At 58.4% G+C, this 16,935-nt stretch overlaps 2 protein-coding genes across 2 annotated transcripts; both read left to right on the top strand.

Annotated features, from left to right (window-relative positions):
• Positions 1–649: 649 nt before the first annotated feature.
• Positions 650–4,096, top strand: LBRM_02_0550 (Retrotransposable element SLACS; the record flags this gene model as incomplete). Its single annotated transcript, XM_001561518.2, has 1 exon — positions 650–4,096. One exon carries the CDS (start codon positions 650–652, stop codon positions 4,094–4,096), a length of 3,447 nt encoding a protein of 1,148 aa, XP_001561568.2.
• A 7,182-nt stretch (positions 4,097–11,278) lies between these two features.
• LBRM_02_0540 (putative protein kinase) lies at positions 11,279–15,625 on the top strand (the record flags this gene model as incomplete). Its single annotated transcript, XM_001561517.1, has 1 exon — positions 11,279–15,625. One exon carries the CDS (start codon positions 11,279–11,281, stop codon positions 15,623–15,625), a length of 4,347 nt encoding a protein of 1,448 aa, XP_001561567.1.
• Between the last annotated feature and the right edge of the window lie 1,310 nt (positions 15,626–16,935).

Here is a 16,935-nt window from a genome sequence, read left to right as displayed (position 1 = left end):
AAAAACGACAAGGAACACGGCGGAATGCCGTTAAAACAAGTCTTTAACACCGCATCTCCCACAGTTCAAAAGTTGGGAAGCGGACCTAAAAAGTCTAATTATTTATATTCCGAGGAAGAATATTCCTCACCCAGAAAACGGGCCAGAAGCCAACAAGATAACGATAACTTAAACGTGGAAACAAAATCCACAACAAACGGACAGCGCAGCCACGCTGTAATTCAGAAATACGCTGATGTCGTCATAAACGGCGTATTTCGAGGTCACGGTGATCGTGACTTTTATTTAAAAAACAAAAACGATAAGGAACACGGCGGAATGCCGGTAAAAAAAAGTTCTTAACACCGCACCTCCCACGGTTGAAAAGTTGGGAAGCGGACCTAAAAATGCTAATTATTTATTTTCCGAGGAAGAACTTTCCTCACCCAGAGAGCGGGCTAACAGCCAAGACCGTAAATTTAATATAAAGACGCAAACAGGGGCCACAACACACGCACGCCTCTCACACCCGGCCGGGAAAAGGAACGCGGAACCGTGGCTCCCACAATTCGATGAGCTCCAGGGAGCCTTCGAGCTGGCGAAAACACTCGACACAGCCATCGTCGAGCACACCGATCTGGCTGGGAAACTGTTTGCCAGACACACCGCCATGCTCAAGCGACACTTCGAGTGGGCGAATCCCATCCACAGCAGTTTCTACTACTGCACAGCTGTGGACGTAAACGGAGCCGGCTGTACATACGCAAACGACTCCGAAAAGGCGGTCCAGGACCACATTCGCGAGCGCCACCCCGGGTCCGGAGCAACGCCGCGAAGATTCGGAATGTCACCGCTCCACGGCGGCATGGCGACAATCGGGCCGTCGTGCTCGATAACGGCCGTCGTCGCCGCTGTCTGCACGATGCCGGGACTCACCAACATCAATACAACTCTCCTCCGAGCCTTCCGCGGATCTACGGCCGACACCGCGCGGGAGGTGATACGGGCTCTCGACCTCCAGCTTCCCACCTCACCGGGATGGGCCCTGGAGAAACTCACGGCACAGGACGACGCCATCAGACGCGCCTTCGCCGCCACGGCGCGCCAAGACGTCTACTGTTCCTGGTGCGGTGAAACGGAAGAGGGACAGCCAGAACCACAGATAGCAACTGTGACCTACGAGGCGCCGGCCGGCGGCCTCCCAGGCACCACGGCGACCGCTATCAGCGAGGCATTCGGCCACGTATCGGCCAACTTGCCTCACCACTGCCCGGCTTGCCGCACCGAAGGCGCCACTCTATCCGCACTGTCGGTTTTTCTCTTCGGAGAAGCCGTGGCAATCACAGTCATACCGCCAGCTGGAAACCAGAAAGCGGTAGGTCTGCCGGAATTGCCGCTGGAGGTGATGCTCCCGACGGCGCTCTTCAGCCAGAACCCCTATAAACTCCACGCCGCGATCTGCGCCACGACGTCGAAGCACGTGGTCGCATACGTCCGGTGCCGGGAAGATGGGAAGGAGCAATGGCACCGCTACGACGGCACCGTTCACGACACAGACGTGCCGCCGCCAGACCCAGCCACCATCGACACCCTGATCTTCACACGCGCTCCCTACAAGCCGGCCGGCGAGGGAGACAATGAGGAGGACACAGGCACCCACCCAGTCAGGCCAACGCGGCCAACAGCACCGCCACCGCCACCGTCACGCGACCCGTGGGGCCGCACAACCTACGGCATGCACCCGGACACCGCGGAGCAAGAGGAGGAAGACACCGGGATCGCACCCAGGCCGGCCGAGCCACGGACGGAGACACACACACCACCCACCCAGCCACCCGGAACCGAAAGGGAGGGAGAGGAGAGCGACACGACCGAGAGCGTGCACACAGAGCCCGACCAGGCCGCCGAGGACGTGTCACAAACCTCCGACGAGGCACGGCACCGATTTCACCACGGCGAGAACACGGCAGCACAGCAGACCGGGACGATCCACTGCCCGGCCTGCCCGCGCACATGGACATCGCGCGCCCGGCGGCAACAACAGACTAGCCACCTTAACACCACCCACGCCAGAGAGGTGGTGAGGGTGGACGCGCTGAAGGCCACCGGGGTAGACCGCTGCCTCTCGTGCGGCGAGTTCGTCATCGCGTCCGGAAACGCTCGACGAGCACACGGCCGGAAATGCGGCGAGTTCGTCACCAGGGCGGTCCGCAACCAGAAGCGCGCACGGACAGAGCAAAGCACACCCCGGCAGGACGCAGTGGTGGAGCCCACCCCGGAGACACCACTACCGCCGACACGCCACCGCACCAGACCCACGGAGGCCGACGCCGAGTGGGTGCAGGAGTTTCCCGCCACGATCCGGACACTCCGGAAGCAGGAATGGGGACACTGGGCCGAGGCGGTCGGCCACACCCTCCTCGGCTACACCGCGGCGGCCGCCGCGGGACGCTACCAGCGCCAGCTGGCGCTTACCGAGCTGGTGCGCACTCGCCTCGCCAAACCGCGCGCACCAGCACGGGAGGAGGACGAGAGCCACCAAGAGGAACCCAGCGAGACGCCCAGGGAGGGAGAAAGAGACGAGCCGTACACGGGCCACGCCGGCGCCACACGGCGAGCCAACACGGAGGAACACCTTCCCACCAGAAACGCGCACACCGCTGAGGAACGCCGCGCGCGCCGCATCCTCCACCAACTCTCGCTAGGAGCCGTCGGAAAGGCGGCGCGCACGCTGTTCCAGGCACAGCTCCCACGCGCGCGCGCCAGCGAGGCACTGGACCAGCTCCGCGCGCTTCACCCGCAGGAAGACCCAGCGGGGTACCCGTGCCCACCGCAGACACCTTTTCCCCACGGCCTAAAGCCGGAGAAGGTCAGGAACGTGGTGCTGAAACGGCTCGGCCGAGCCGCCGCACCGGGGCTCGACGGATGGACCCGAGAACTGCTCGTTCCCGTGGTCGAAAATGCGGCGCTCCTGGCGGAGACGACCGCACTGATGCAAGACATCCTCGCCGGGAACGTGTCGGCGTCCTTCGCGTTCCGCCTCCGCGCGTGCGTCGTCCACCCGTTCCTGAAAGAACCGGGGTCGCCGAAGGTCCGGCCAATCACGCCGGAGTCGGTGTGGCTGAAAATCGCCTCGCACCTCGCACTGGACGCGGTGGAAAAGCCGTTCCGCGACATCTTCCAGGGATGGCAATTCGGTGTGTGGGGCGACGCCGCCGAGGCGGTCGCCCAGATCCGGGAGACGTACGCGAGCGAGTCGGCCGACACGCTCGTCGCGCTAGACGCGACCAACGCGTACAACCGCGTCTCCCGCGCATGGGTGCTGAGGGCGGCGTTCCGCCACCACGCCCTCCGCCACACGTTCGGGGTGGTGGACCTTTCCCTCGGGGAGCCGGGCGCCCTTGGCGTCTACGAGGGCGGCCGCCGGGTAGAGCAACTCTGGTCGACGCGCGGCGTCCGCCAGGGCATGGTGCTCAGTCCCCTTCTCTTCGCCACCGCCGTGGCCGAGACACTGCGGCCGATTATGGCGGCGCACCCGCTCGCCAAAGTGACGGCGTATCTCGACGACCTGACCGTCGTCGGTCCACGGGCGGCAGTCCAGGCGTTCCTGGACGAGGCGGGGCCGGCGCTCGCGGCCACCGGCTTCGACATCAACCCGGCGAAAAGCCACCACCTGTCGAAGAGCGCCGCGCCAGAGCCGGTGTCGGTCGCCGGGGTGGCGGTGCCGCTGGCGAGCGGCGTGGTGCGCATCCTCGGCGCCGGCTTCCGCGGCAGCGGCGCGCCGGTGGACGAGTGGGTGTGGGAGAAAACCCGCCCGTACGAGGCGTACTTCACCGCCCTTGGCGGGGACGAGCTCCCACGCCACGCGCGCATGAACCTCCTGCGTGCGTCGGCGCTGCCGCGCCTGACCTTTCTCTTGCGGACCCACAGCGCCGACGAGCTGCGCGACAGCGCGGCATGGTTTGACGACCGCGTCCTCCATACGTTGTCGGTCCTCGCGGGCGGCGCGCCGATCGAAGGGGCGGCCGCCCCTCCCTTTGCCAGCTCCCCCTTGCCATGGGCGGATGCGGGCTGCGGTCGCAGCTGGCCATCTCGCGCTTCGCGGCGCACAGCGTAGGCCGGAAAGGCGCGCAGAAGACACACACGCACCAGTTGGACCAACACAATCTCGAGGCCCTCAAAACACTCCTCCCGGAGCCTGCCCTCGAGATCGTGAAGGCCAACGCGGCGCCAGGTGCCACGCGCGCGCTTGCCGACCCGGCGCTTCACCTGGGCGACTTCCCCTTCGAGGTCCTCGTCCGCCAGCGGCTCCTCCTACGGGTTCTCCGTCCCGAGGTGCGGTGTGCATGCGGGGCGGACGCGGACAACGCGCACGCGAACGTGTGCCCGTTGGTCCCCGGAGGCCCGCGGATCCAGCGTCACAACCACGTCCTCTCGGCCATCGAAGCGTGGGCTAAACGGCTCGGGTTCGCGGTGGTCGCGGAGCCCCGGGTGAGCAGCACGAGCGGCGAACGGCTCGACCTGAGCATCGCCGCGGCGGGCGGGACCTTCGCCACGGACGTGGTGATCACGTTCCCCGGCCGGGCCCGCAGCGCCCATCAGAACCCCCTTCAACAGGCGCACGCCGCGAAGAAGCGGAAGTGGGGCGACTGGGCGGCAGCGACCGGCACCACGTTTGCACCGGTGTCGCTCGAGTCGACCGGGGGCCTCCACAAGGAGAGCTTCCACTGGCTGCTCGCCGTCGCGGGCTCCGCCAACTTCCCGTTCTCCACGCGAACCGCCTTCGAGGAACTGCTGTCCTGCATTTCCCGGGCGCTTCACGAAGGCAACGCGTACGTCTTCGAGGCGGTGCGGGCCAACTGGGCGCGGGGACTGCTGACGGACTAAATGGAACGTGAATTGGAACCTGACTCCCGCCCCAGGAGCATCCGATAGCGACTGGGCCTGACCCCCTCAGAACCCCCGGAACTATTATTGTGGGACGCCGCTTGGCCTCGCCCGCCAGGACGACGATGCCGAATAACGGCACCCGCCCCACCCAGCAACCTCCCCTTGTGCTCGAGTACCTTTTTCCTATCAGGATGTATAAGTATCAGTTACTGTATTGGTATGCGAAACTTCCGGGACCCGTCTTCCGGCAACATTTTGGGTGCGCCATGGCGCTGTTTTGTTTTCTTTTTTGTGTGTGTGGCGGGTGTGTGTCCTGGAGGTGGCGCCCAAGGCCGCCGCCCATGACACGGGGTTCGGAACGCCCCAAAACGGTATCCTTTTGGTCTGTGGGTATCGCTTTCAGTCAGCCAGCGCCAGCTACCCGGGCTATCTGGGGTATAGTCGTGACGCCCGGGTTTCATGCGGTGATAAAGGGATAATTGCTATATTGCTTCATCGAATCCGCAGATGCAGACGTGTTTGTGTGGGTTTGTAGGCGCGCAGGTTTTACTGAACCAGGGAAGACATTACAGTTCATTTCGCTTTTGCAACGAAAAAGTTTTTACGGCGGCTCACCCGTGTGAATCATGCTTTTTTTCTAGCGCACGCAAATGGTGAAGCTTTTTGCGCTATCGCCAAACCGAAACCTAAAGTCATTTGCGTGAACCTGCTGTAGCAGGTTCCGCCGTGAGACGGCCTTTGCCCTCGCGCTGGTGAGTTTAATCTCCTTGCCGACAGCCCCCCGTATGGCCTCACAAATGGCGGTGATTTGCGCTAATTTTGGACGTGACTCAAGGAGGTGTGGGTGGTCCTTTTTTCCCTGGGGGCTGGCCGCCGTTGTCCGCACGCCCCGCGCCTTGGCGCTCGTCGGGTGGCTTTCGGGCTCGGAAGTCGCCACTTGCGGCCGCGGGCTGGGGCGGTGCTTCGCCGGGGTGGCCTCGCCAACGTTTTCGTGGCCGGGCGTTTTGCCAACCCGGGCGTGCTCCAGGCCTGCGCGCAAAAAAGCCCCGCGCCACGGTTAAAGCCCCCATGGCGCAGACGAAAACGCGTCATTCCTAGCAACGCGGGCCAAGGATAAAGGCGACACCTGTCTGAAATGCCAGCAAGCCACCATGAAACCCCCCAAAGGAATGCATCTTGCCTCGCTTTTCCCACCCTCCGCGGCCAAGCTGCTCCTACGGAAGCCGACCCAGTGACCCTTACGATGCCGGTGGGCCCCAGCATCGCCATGGAATTCGCTATGGCCGGCGCCGTGTTTTCCGAATCGACTTGGTGGCGGCCCATTTTCCCGGCCGCGCCAAAGCCGATGGTGACACGCAGACTTCCTGTCTCTGACAAAGCACCCCTGCACCTACGCCTATCTAGCCTGATGTTTTCAACATCTCTGGGGCTCGCGGCGATCTTCGCATCGGGGTGCACCGCCCTGCCGCGGAAGAATCCCTGCCGCCCGGCTCGTAAAAAGGAGAGGGGGCCGGGACTACCCCGCCCCCGGCGCCTTTGGCGGACGCCGGAAAGGCCACTAGCCGCCCCCCCGAAGCCCAGATTCCCGCCGCACAAAGCAACGTGATGATCACATCGCATGAAAGCTACAGCGACGGATTGCCGTAGATCACTTTCGGAATTATCGAGCACAACAACGGTTTGCGTATTCGCAGCGCCTGGGGGGGCGGGGGCTTTTCCGCGCCCGCCCCGGCGGCCAAACCACCGCCGGCGAGGCCTTCTCGAGCGCCGGCCGGGAGCGGCCGCCCCCCCAGGGCGATCCCTTTTCCTTTGAAACCGGTGTGTGATGCGCGCGCGAAGATGGATGGAGGATCCGGCGGGATTGGTAATCGCCGTGTTTCCCGCGGCGGCCGCCGTGCGCTGGGTGGGTTTTTGTGCCCGGGGGCGGGGCCCTGCGCCTTCACCCGCGCGCGCCCCGGTTACGCCGCCACCGATTTTTTTCGGAAGGGGCGAAGGCCCCCCCCCCCTCACACCCCCCGAGGGGAACGCCAGTTGCAGAAGCGAACCCGCCGACAGCACAAAAACAGAAGGGTGCGGGAGCGATCGCCGTTCGGTTGGGAATCCCCCTGCACCGCTTCCCTGTAATGCGTTCGGTTTAAGATGACGCCTCGCCCTTTTGGCGGAAAGATTAAACCCCGCCGTTGGCGCAGTGCGTTGTCTGTGGAAATGCGTGCGGGGTCCGGTGCGTGGGCCCCCGCGTGTAAAAAAAAAAACATCCACCCGGGGGGAACAGGCGCACCCGCACGGCCGACAAACCCGCAAAAACCCGCGCGCGCAAGCGCAAAACCGGCGTGGTGTGGGGGCCCTTCGGGGGGCGGATTTCGTCTTTCCTGCCCGCCGCCAATGGCGGGCCGCGCCAGCCGAAAACACAGCGCCTGCTCCCGGGATGAAAAAAACGGTGCCCGCAGGGAGCTTTCCGCAGCCCCCCACCAAAAAAAAAACCACTGACAGGTAGGGTGGGAAAAAAGTCAAAGCGTCAGAGGGCCGGAACCACCAGCGAAGGCAAAAAATTGCGCGCTACAGTCTTCACACGCATCATGCAAAAAAACGGCTTTCGCCGTTCTGTCGTTTCGTTTTTTGGCTGGCGGGGGGTCCGGTCGCCCGCGGCCCCCCCCAAACTCCATTTTTGAAAACAAAGGGGGGCGGTTTTTGGCGCCGCGCAAGTGGGTTGGCTGTTGGCTCCTGGCGGCAGGCTTTTTGGCGCCAGGGAAAGCCACGATGCGGCGGCCGATTTCCAACCCCAGAAATCCTGCGCAGGCGTCCCCCTCCCCCGAAGTCGCAAGGTAACGGGGTGATCCGCGCGTCCCGCCAAGAACTTTTAGGGCGGCGCGGCGGCGAGTTTGGCAGCGGCCATTCCCCCGCATCATTTTTAAACAGGCGCTGGCGGTGTTTCTAATAGGGGGCGGGTCCCGAGGGGCGAAGTGTCACGAAACTGGCGAAACCTTTCTGTTTCTCTGAAACGGCTCTGTGGGCTTCTCTTTCGGGCTTGGTTTCGAGGGGCTGGGTTTTTTGGTCGTTCGCTTCGCCCGCCCGGATGCCCCGTCCCCGCGGCGGCCCCCGGAATAAAAGAACGCCCCCGCAACCCCTCCGGGGAAGTGTGCGTGAAAGAAACACCCGCCACCTGCGGAAGGTGAAACCAATTGTCCATTAAGAAGTCCGGTTTTTGGAAAAACAAGATGGGGTCAACCCCCTAGCGGTGGTTAATTGAGGCGCCTCTATTAACGGGAAGTTTGTGGAAAACAAGGGGCGCAAAAGGCGGCAAAAAGCAAAACACACGGCGCTTCCAGATAAGAGCAGGCTCTCTTAGATGACCCCTCCAGAAAAAATGGGCTCTGTTTCCGCGGAGGGTGTCCTTTCCCCTAACCGTGGGCCCCGGGCGTTTTTTTTTCCCGACACGGGACGCCTCGTGAAAGTAAAAAAGAGAAGAGTGTGTTTTTTGGAGCCTTCCGCGGCTTCTATTTTGTTTAGCCCGAAGCCCAGAGGTTTTAGCCAATCACAAAGGAGTCTAAATATCAGAGCTCACCAGCGGGGCATTTTTTGACGGCGAATGGTTTGAATTCGGGGCTCAAATTCTCATATAAAAAATACTGCTTTGATTTTTTTGTGCGACAAAAGGGGGCGTGTTTTTCTTGTCCCCGCAAAGTCTTAAAATGGATTTGTTTTGTTTGCAGACAACTTCTCGTTTAGTGAAGAAGCGCCTTTCTTCTGTTGTAAAGCATGGATAAACTGGGCCTGGGGGGTTCCGTGTTTGCTGTCTTTCGCCCCTTTAAATGCCTAAAATATTCTTGCGTGGTGGCGGGTTTAGGGGAGGGCGGCGGGCGGCGGGGCGCCAAACGCAAAGCCCCCCCCCCCCCCCCGTCATGCCAAAAAAATTCTTGTCTGTGGGACCCTTTCTTTCGGGAAAACAGCCCCTTTGGAAAGGTGTGGGCCCCCCTTCCCGAAGCGGGTCGCGGGCGCGCGTCCTTTGGCGCTGTTGTGGTCTGGCTTTGGGGCTGGTGACCGCTTTGGCGGCGCGGCTGTGCTACAGGGGGCGCTCCTGCTCTGGGGTGGTTGCCTAGTCCTTGTTATTTGTTTCGTGTTTTTGTGCGTGGGGTAGGCGTCCCCTAGCCGCGCCGCGTTTTCGCTGTGGAAACGCTTTTTTTTTCCCCGCTTGGTGGGGCCGGAAAAGCCCTCGTCGGCAGGGGTGGGGTTCCCTGGCTTTGCGTGTTGGCGAAGGGTGCCGGCGCTTTGGGGCCCCGGGCGGGCCTCGTCCCCGGCGGCGCCCGGCTGGTCAGGGGTGTAGCAGGCAAAAGCGATGTGACAGGATGAGCGGGTTGGGGGAAGAAAGGTGTGCTCAATGCGGCCGTGGGCTTGCTTTAAAACAGGGTTTTGTGGACTTCACATGGTCTGCGGTCGGTGGTGCTGTTGTTTGTATGGGCGGGGGAGATAAGCTGCGGCTTGGCGCTCATATGGGTGAGTTTTTTTTTTCGTTCGTTACGGATCTGAGGAGGGCACGCGGTTGCACAGTTGCGAATCATTAAAGTCTGTCTGTTCATGTTGCCTTGGTGGCTTTGAGGGTGTATTCTCTTAATTCTCCTGTTTTCTTGTCATTTCCATTGCGCTCAGTTTTGAGTTTGAATTGGGAGATGTTGCCCCTGCTTGTGCTGTGGGTCTTGGCGTGGGGGAATTGGGGAGGGGCTGGGATTACATGAGGTGGTACTGGTTTTGTGTCAACCTCAGTGTTTTTGCCTGGGTTGCTAACACCCAACAGATTGCTCGATACCTGGTATGATCAAGGTGAAATGGGGTTTGCACGAGGTGCACTGTCGAGCTTGCTGCTTCCTCATGATAAATTCATTACTGCAACGGTGTACTAGTGAGATCGAGTAGCGGAGTCCAGAGTCATGCGAAAAAGCACATGACCATACGATGTCACTGAGAGAGACGAACTGATGGCAGGGCAAGGGATGCTTAAGTAGACGTACTTTTGTGATCGGAGTTTTCCACAGCGGACGGTCGACTCTCCCACCTTTTTTCTTCGTACTTGATTGCTAACATGCTTTACGGTAAACTATGCTTATAGGGAGCCTGGGTTGGTTCCCCGCAGAGACGGTAGCTACGAGTTTAGATTTTCAGATTATAGCACTGGATTTTTTCTCAACTGATTTGTAGAGAGGATTATGGTAGTGCTGATAGAGGGTGTCTCACAACTTTCTAGTTCTCGAAGCGAAAGAGGAGAGGAAGTGTGATATTCTTCACACAAATTATACAAGCGTGAATGAAGTGGCCTGTGGCTATTATCAGGGTAATTGGCTGTGATGTTCAAGGTCTGGTCATCTGAGACTCCATAGGGTAGCAGATTAGCAGCTCCTTTGTAAGGATTGGAAAGGACTATTAGTTGGAGTGATGGGTGTCGCTTAGCACACCTTTTGAGGTGGCTTTTATTTTGCATTAGCGGCTGCTTGGCCACACTGTGCTAACCTTCTACAGTGACAAAGTGATTTGGATAGAGACTGTGGGCGAAATCAATACCAGTAAGGAGAGGCAATAGTACCACAGAAGTAGCATCTTTTCACAACTTTTGCATCAAAAAAGAACAGCTAAGACAATAGTTCATGTAATATCGAGCCAAAACTTTTAAATTTCATGAAAGACATCATCCTTAGGCGGATACACGAGGTCTAATTTTCTTTCTCCGGGTTCCACATCACATGTGCGATGAGCTTCTCTCTTTCTTCAAAAAGTTGGGTACAACTGTTGTCCCCGTTGAATGCAAAAAAAAAAAAAGCTCTCTGATTTCATTCCCACTCTTCTCCCACCTCCCTGTTTTTTTGTTACTCTCTTTCATATTATATGGCCTTATCTATATGATCCCCCAACCATAAGCGGGTCCTGTTTTCTCAGTCTCGCTGTTTGTTAGGTAGCTTGGTGACCAACACAGCATTCTGCGGAGCTTCAGTGTAGTTTCAGGAGCTGGAGCCCCACAAGGTAGCTCCTCTCTTTTATAGCTCAGTCCTTTTTGCTACATTTTTTATTTGCTTGGGAAGGCAAAGGCCTGTTGTGTGCGGCACTGGGAATAAGGAAGCGGCGCTCCGACGGTCAACTAGAAAGTCTGCTTTCTTTATATTGCTCTACCAAATAAGCGAGGAAAGCAGGGTTAGCGAGTGTAGAGTACCAGTGATCAGGGAGCTCAGCTTTTTGTTTTCTCAGCGCTTTCCTGTGGTACTTGGGAGCTTTGTCCCTGCACACTTTTCGAGGCTGGGTTCTCAGTACAGTAGCTCGCTCTTTTTTTTCCGCAGATTGGCTAGAGCTGAGGGAAGCCCACTGAAGCAGGGGTTAATTGGATATCCACTTGTAGTGGGAACTCTCAACCTTGCACCTGATCGGCGGAATGCGAACTTCCGGGGACAGTGGACGTAGGGAAAGCCCAATAATAGATGAAACAAATACACACCCAACTGTGGCGTGCGTGGAGGCGACACCAACTCTGGGACAGACTTCCTATGCACCAGGAATGAATCAGGTACCTGAGGTCGGTGAGACAGGAAAAGGGCCTTCATCTATTCATCGAAAAAGTCACGGCGGGGTTGCAGGGAGTATGATGACTGTGCGTAGCAGAATCGTTACCTCACAAAACAATCACTTATCCGAAGGAATGGGCCCTCAGCTTGACGCTGAGGGTCCTGACTGCGAGGACTGTGAAAAATTGGGTGGTTATGGCGAAACTCAGCATAGTTACAGCTTGACTAGTCGCTCATGCAGGAGATCAGATATTAGCATTGATGCCTTCCCTCCACATCGTGAACTATCTGGGCATGGGGGTGCGAAAGGTGAACAGGTACAAATAGATCCTGAGAATATCGAAAAATCGGCGTCGACTCCTGATCAAGCCGGCGTTGATAGCACCCGTGTCTCTATTGATTCCTACAATCATAATGCACCGGTATCCACAGGAGTGGCCTTTTTGACAAAAGCTGAGCCAGTAGTAGTCTCAACAGTGTATAATGAGAGGGATGCTGGGTCAAGAAAGAGCTCTGGTGAGGCGGAGAAGTCCATGCAGTCGTTGCACCAGCAGCTCTGCCACTTTTCCGCGGGGAAAAATGCACTGCGCCGCCGAAGCCGTGATACATCTCCGACAGCACTAATTGCTAGCCCTACGGTGCCTGTGGTCCGCGTTGAAGCAGAGTTTCCAGAAAGTGGCTGGGGAGGGGGATCAGGATCCGGAGACGTTGCGGAGGTAAAGGTTCCTAATAGTCTCTCCACTGCTGTTGCTTGCGCAGGCCGGTTGCTGGATACGAATCTCGCTCCCAGCGATGGTGTCACAACTAACACGCGTGAGAGTGCTAGTCGTAGTCGACGAAGTGCCCAGTTTTTGAGCGAGGTGCTGGGGTCAAGTGAAAAGGCTCTGGGGGCCTTCTCCACGAGACGTGAGGGTGGAAGTGGCAACATGGACAGTGCAGCAGCAGTTTCAAATCCCCTTCATCATCATAACAACACAAGTCGGAGAAGTGACACTAGGTCCACTAGCGACACCCACTACGCGTATGGTAATGGAGTGACCGGAACACAAAGCAGTGGAGCACGAAGAGAATTGCCTGCGCGCAGTGTAGAGAATCTTGCCGGGGGAAGTAGGGGTCAGTACCATACAGACGGTCTTGCAGATTGGCGTTCATTTGGCAGTTATCGTGGTGAACTAGAGTGGCTCTGCGTACCTTCTTTGTTCTATCTTTTTGCCAACATCATCAAGTGGAATGAGCTGCGACTGCAGCGCCAATCGTCTCGAACCTCTCTCGAGGAGAACCGCGCCCGGTTAAGTGATGCGTCGTTCTCCCTTGTCTCAAATTGGACTCCAAATCGCGAGCAAGAGCTCTATATGCTGGAGGATCGCATAAGTTTCTCCGTTTTCGAGTTGAAAGGAGTGTACTTGAACCCGCTCTTGGTGAGGTGGTCGAAGCCGAAGCTCCGCTCACTTGTTGCAGATGTTGCGTTAACCTGGGAAAAGGAAGGCCCTTACAGTGCCGCGTTCGACCGTGTTTCATCACGGCTTTTCGACGCCATCTCCACAGAACAGGCTTGCCAGCTTCGCAGCACCTGTTTGTTTTTGGTGCGACAGTGGCTGGGAAGCGCACAACACCGATGTGCTGTCACGTGCGTCTTGATAGGTTTGCTCATTGTTTCGATTCTCTGCATTATTTTTCTTGCGGTGTTTGGCCGCCCACAAGTCATCGTCTGCATTGTGCTTTCGGCGATGCTCAGTGTAGCGGTGGCTTTGATGTACGCGGTTGCCGTGTTCGTATTGCATCACAACACGTATGCAGACGCGGCTGCAAAGTACTTCCGCGAGGAGGTGGTATGCGCAGCGCAGAAAAAGATGGAGGAGGAGGAAAGGGAGGAGGAGGAGGAGGAAAGTGGAAGCGGCTGCGGCCACGGTGGTGCGGCGAAGACACCTCGGGACGCGGCAGGGACCAGTGGCAGGGGTTACACAGCAGACAATGACGACATGGATGCCAATGATGAGTACATGGAGGATGAAACCTCTCTGGTGGTGCGCAACCTGCGAGCCCTGACCGAAGGCAGTACCTACCCGGTTGCTAACGCACCACCCTACTACCGCCTGTCGGATCGGCCTCACAGTGGAAAGCATGGCAGTGACGGTGCAGGGGACGCGCTCGAAGATGATATGACGCTGGGGGATGAGAACTACGCCTTCCTGACCACCCGTTCTTTACAGGCTGGTGGCACAGCCAAGCAGCGGTTTGAGGGGTATCGTGAAAAAACGCCTCTGCTGGGTTGCGTGGCCTTCGAGCAGCATCAGGCGCACATGGGTCAGCACGCGTCTCACAGGGCGCAGGCGTGCATGAGCACAACGCAGGTGCTGCGGCCTACGGAGCAAGCGATGGCCAGCAGCACCAGTGGCGCCACCGGAGCGCAGGCGAGGAAGAAGACTGCTGACAGCTGGGGAAACGACAGTCAGGGGGAGCTTACTCGAGGAGGGCGTGATGACGCAAAGGGTGTGATGCAGAGGCAACCGCCGCTGCTGAAACTCTCTGAGTTGCCTGAGAACTTCAAGGTAACGGCGCTGCTGTTTTGCGGGAATGTGGGGATGCTTTCGCAAGTGGCACCATCGCTGTGGGAACGCAATTTTGTGCTGGCGCGCGTCAGCAGCTTTCAAACGCTTGACAGCACGTTCAAGCACGGCTCCGAGCGCTTCAAGGTAATACTAATCCATGCCCCAGATGTGCCAGAGGGTTCTGCAGCGTTGGAGACGGCGCTTTCGTGGCTACAAGTGGAGAAGCGGCCCGTCTTTTTCTTCTCCTGCTCACCGGCAGCGTACCCGGTCAGTGTGCCATTCTCCTCCCGCCTGCTGGTGCCGTTTTCCACCACTGTTCTCAACGCTCTCTTCCAGGCGGGCATCGGGGTGGAGTCGGAGCTCAGTTCTCTCTCGTTCCCGGTGCCTCAGCAGGAGCAGGAGCGGCAAGGGCGGCAGTCCCCATCGCAGCCTTTTCAGGTTCCACCGTACACTCTCGGCCGCAGGCTCGGTGGAGGCGCATTTGGTAACGTGTTCGAGGCAGAGATGGAGCACACAGGAGCCAAGTGCGCAGTGAAGCGGATGTACTTGAAGGAGGAGTCGAACGAAGATGAGGAGCAGCAGGTGCAGCCAGGGTACAGCAGAGTCGCTGGGGCTTGTGTAGGCAGCACTGGGCCCCTTGCAGCAGGCGCAACCTTCGCGGGGTCTCCCGGGGCGGCAGGGGTGGGGGAAGAGACGGGTGAAGGAGCCACTGCGGTCGGCTCACAGCTGCGTGACATTGCCCAGGAGGTGGAGATTATGAGTTCACTGCAGCATCCCAACATTGTGCGATACTACTACTGCGAACGCGACGACAACTGCATCTCCATCTTCATGGAGCTCTGTACTGGCGGCTCGCTGAGCTCGTTGATTCACAGCGGAAAGCTGGTGAACCCGCCCGAGATCAAACACCTACTGCGAGAGATCATCAGTGCCGTTTCCTATCTGCACAACATGCGGATCGTGCATCGGGACTTGAAGCCGGACAACGTCCTCTTTCGCCAGGGGCACGTTAAGATTACGGACTTTGGCACGGCGGTGCACAAACATGGTGGCGGCCTGCGACTTATCAGAGGCACGTTCGCGTACATGGCTCCTGAGATCTTGGTGGGGGATCCGTATGGGCGCGCCTGTGATGTGTGGTCTATCGGCTGCATCGCTGCCGAGGTGCTGTCGGTGGAGTTACCGCAGCATGCGCTGGGGCTTCCAGAGATGTGTGAGTACTATCGTGCCATGAGCGAGAACAGTGAGCTGGCCATTGAATGCGACGTACCCGGCGTACGCGATTTCCTCCTCGCTTGTCTGCAGCGCAATCCCAACGAGCGTAGCACGGCAGCGAGGCTTTTCTACCACCCCATCCTGCAAGCCCGCGACACCTCCATTCATGACTGGATGGTGGAGGTGGTGGCGCGTCGCCATCGCACACAGCAGCAGCAGCAGCAGCAAGCGTTTCACCGCAACGGACTTGGCAGCCGCATGGGTGGCAGGCCAGGCGGGTCTGGTGGTAATCACCAAGCCAGCTCCAATGTACCGAACAATAACGAGGGCATGAGGTGTGTAAGTGCCGGTGTCGACTTCGACTTGCACTCTGGCGGCGGAAGTGCCCAATCGCTCGACTCGTCAAAGCTGATAGGACAGCAATCGTCGCCTGACTCAAAACTTACCGAGTAGGTTGGGTCAGAGCAAAACCCATGACGCCCACGTCAAGGAGGTGTCGGCGCGCGTTGGGGCGGCAGGGCTTTTCTTCCTTCCCATAGCCAAGGGTTCTGTTTCACAGCTTTGCGTCCTGAATGCTGCCGCGCTTACGGTGAACACGTGTGAGATCTTCTCACGCTGTCAACGGCAGGGCATCATTGAAGCGTCCTGGTGATGCTATCTTCTTGCGATAACTTTTTCCTGTTTGTGCTCTCGACCTTCGCTTCCGTCCTTTCCTCGTCCCTCCCCCTCTCTTCCTCTGTGTGCACTCTCTCTTTGAGCGAAAGGGGAAACGGCAAGCGAGTTGTCTACGTGTCTGCGTTTCCTACACGCTTCGACGAGCGGTGGACTCCCCCTCTCTTTCTCTCCGTTGATCTGTACTGATCTTTCTGGCTCGCGTGTCAGAGTGTACGTGTTTATAGATATATCTATATATATATCTATACATGTACATGTGTGTGTGTGTGTGTGCTCGTGTGCCCCCCCCCCTCCCTCTCCCCCACTTGACTTTCCACGTGTGTGTGAGGACGTGGTGAGGAGGCGCTGCTACGCTTTGCCTTTCCCCCCTCCACCCGCCACCACGTTTCTCGCAGGGTTGTGCGTCTTTTCCTCGATTCTTTTCTTTTTCTCTCTTTGAGAGTGGCGAGGTTTGTGTTGCGCCTTAGTTCCATCTGCACGCCGGTTACCCCCCCCCCCCCCCCCCCAATCACATTTTTCCCGGTCTTTTGTTCGCTTCTTCTCTCTCCCCCTCACCTCCTCGTGCCACCCTTTTCTTCTTCGTTGCCATGGTGAGGTGTGGTTTTACCATCTTGTCTGTTCGGGTCCTGTTCCCCACCCTCTTTCTCCTCCCACTGCTGTGTTGGCGTTTTCTGTTTTTTTTTTTTTTTTTGGTTGCTCTCTCTCCCACGTTGGCGACCGCGCTGCTTGTGTGTGTGCTGTGCTGTGCTGTGGCGAGTGCCTTGTCTTTGTTTCTTCGCACGCGCGCCTCTTTTTCCGGTGGGCGTGTGCGGTTTGCGTTCCTCGTGTGTAGTCATCCTTGCTTTTTTTTTTTGTTCTCTGTGCAGCACCAGCCGCTCATCATCATCATTACGGGTCCACCAGTCGTGCTCCTTCTCAGCGTGTTTCCGCATATATGCTTCCCTGCGTTTTTGTGCGTATGTGTGCTTCCTCTCTTTCTCTCTCTCTCTCTGTGTGTGTGTGTGTGTGTGTGTGTGTGTGTGAAGGATCACACCTCGCACCAAGTGAACCACCACCACAACAGCAAAGGCGATCCCTACAGCGAGAGC

Source organism: Leishmania braziliensis, chromosome 2, assembly GCF_000002845.2.
Source record: "Leishmania braziliensis MHOM/BR/75/M2904 complete genome, chromosome 2".
NCBI classification, from domain to species: domain Eukaryota; phylum Euglenozoa; class Kinetoplastea; order Trypanosomatida; family Trypanosomatidae; genus Leishmania; species Leishmania braziliensis.
The sequence above is the reverse complement of the archived record's forward strand: the minus strand, read 5'-3'. Positions and strand labels throughout refer to the sequence as shown.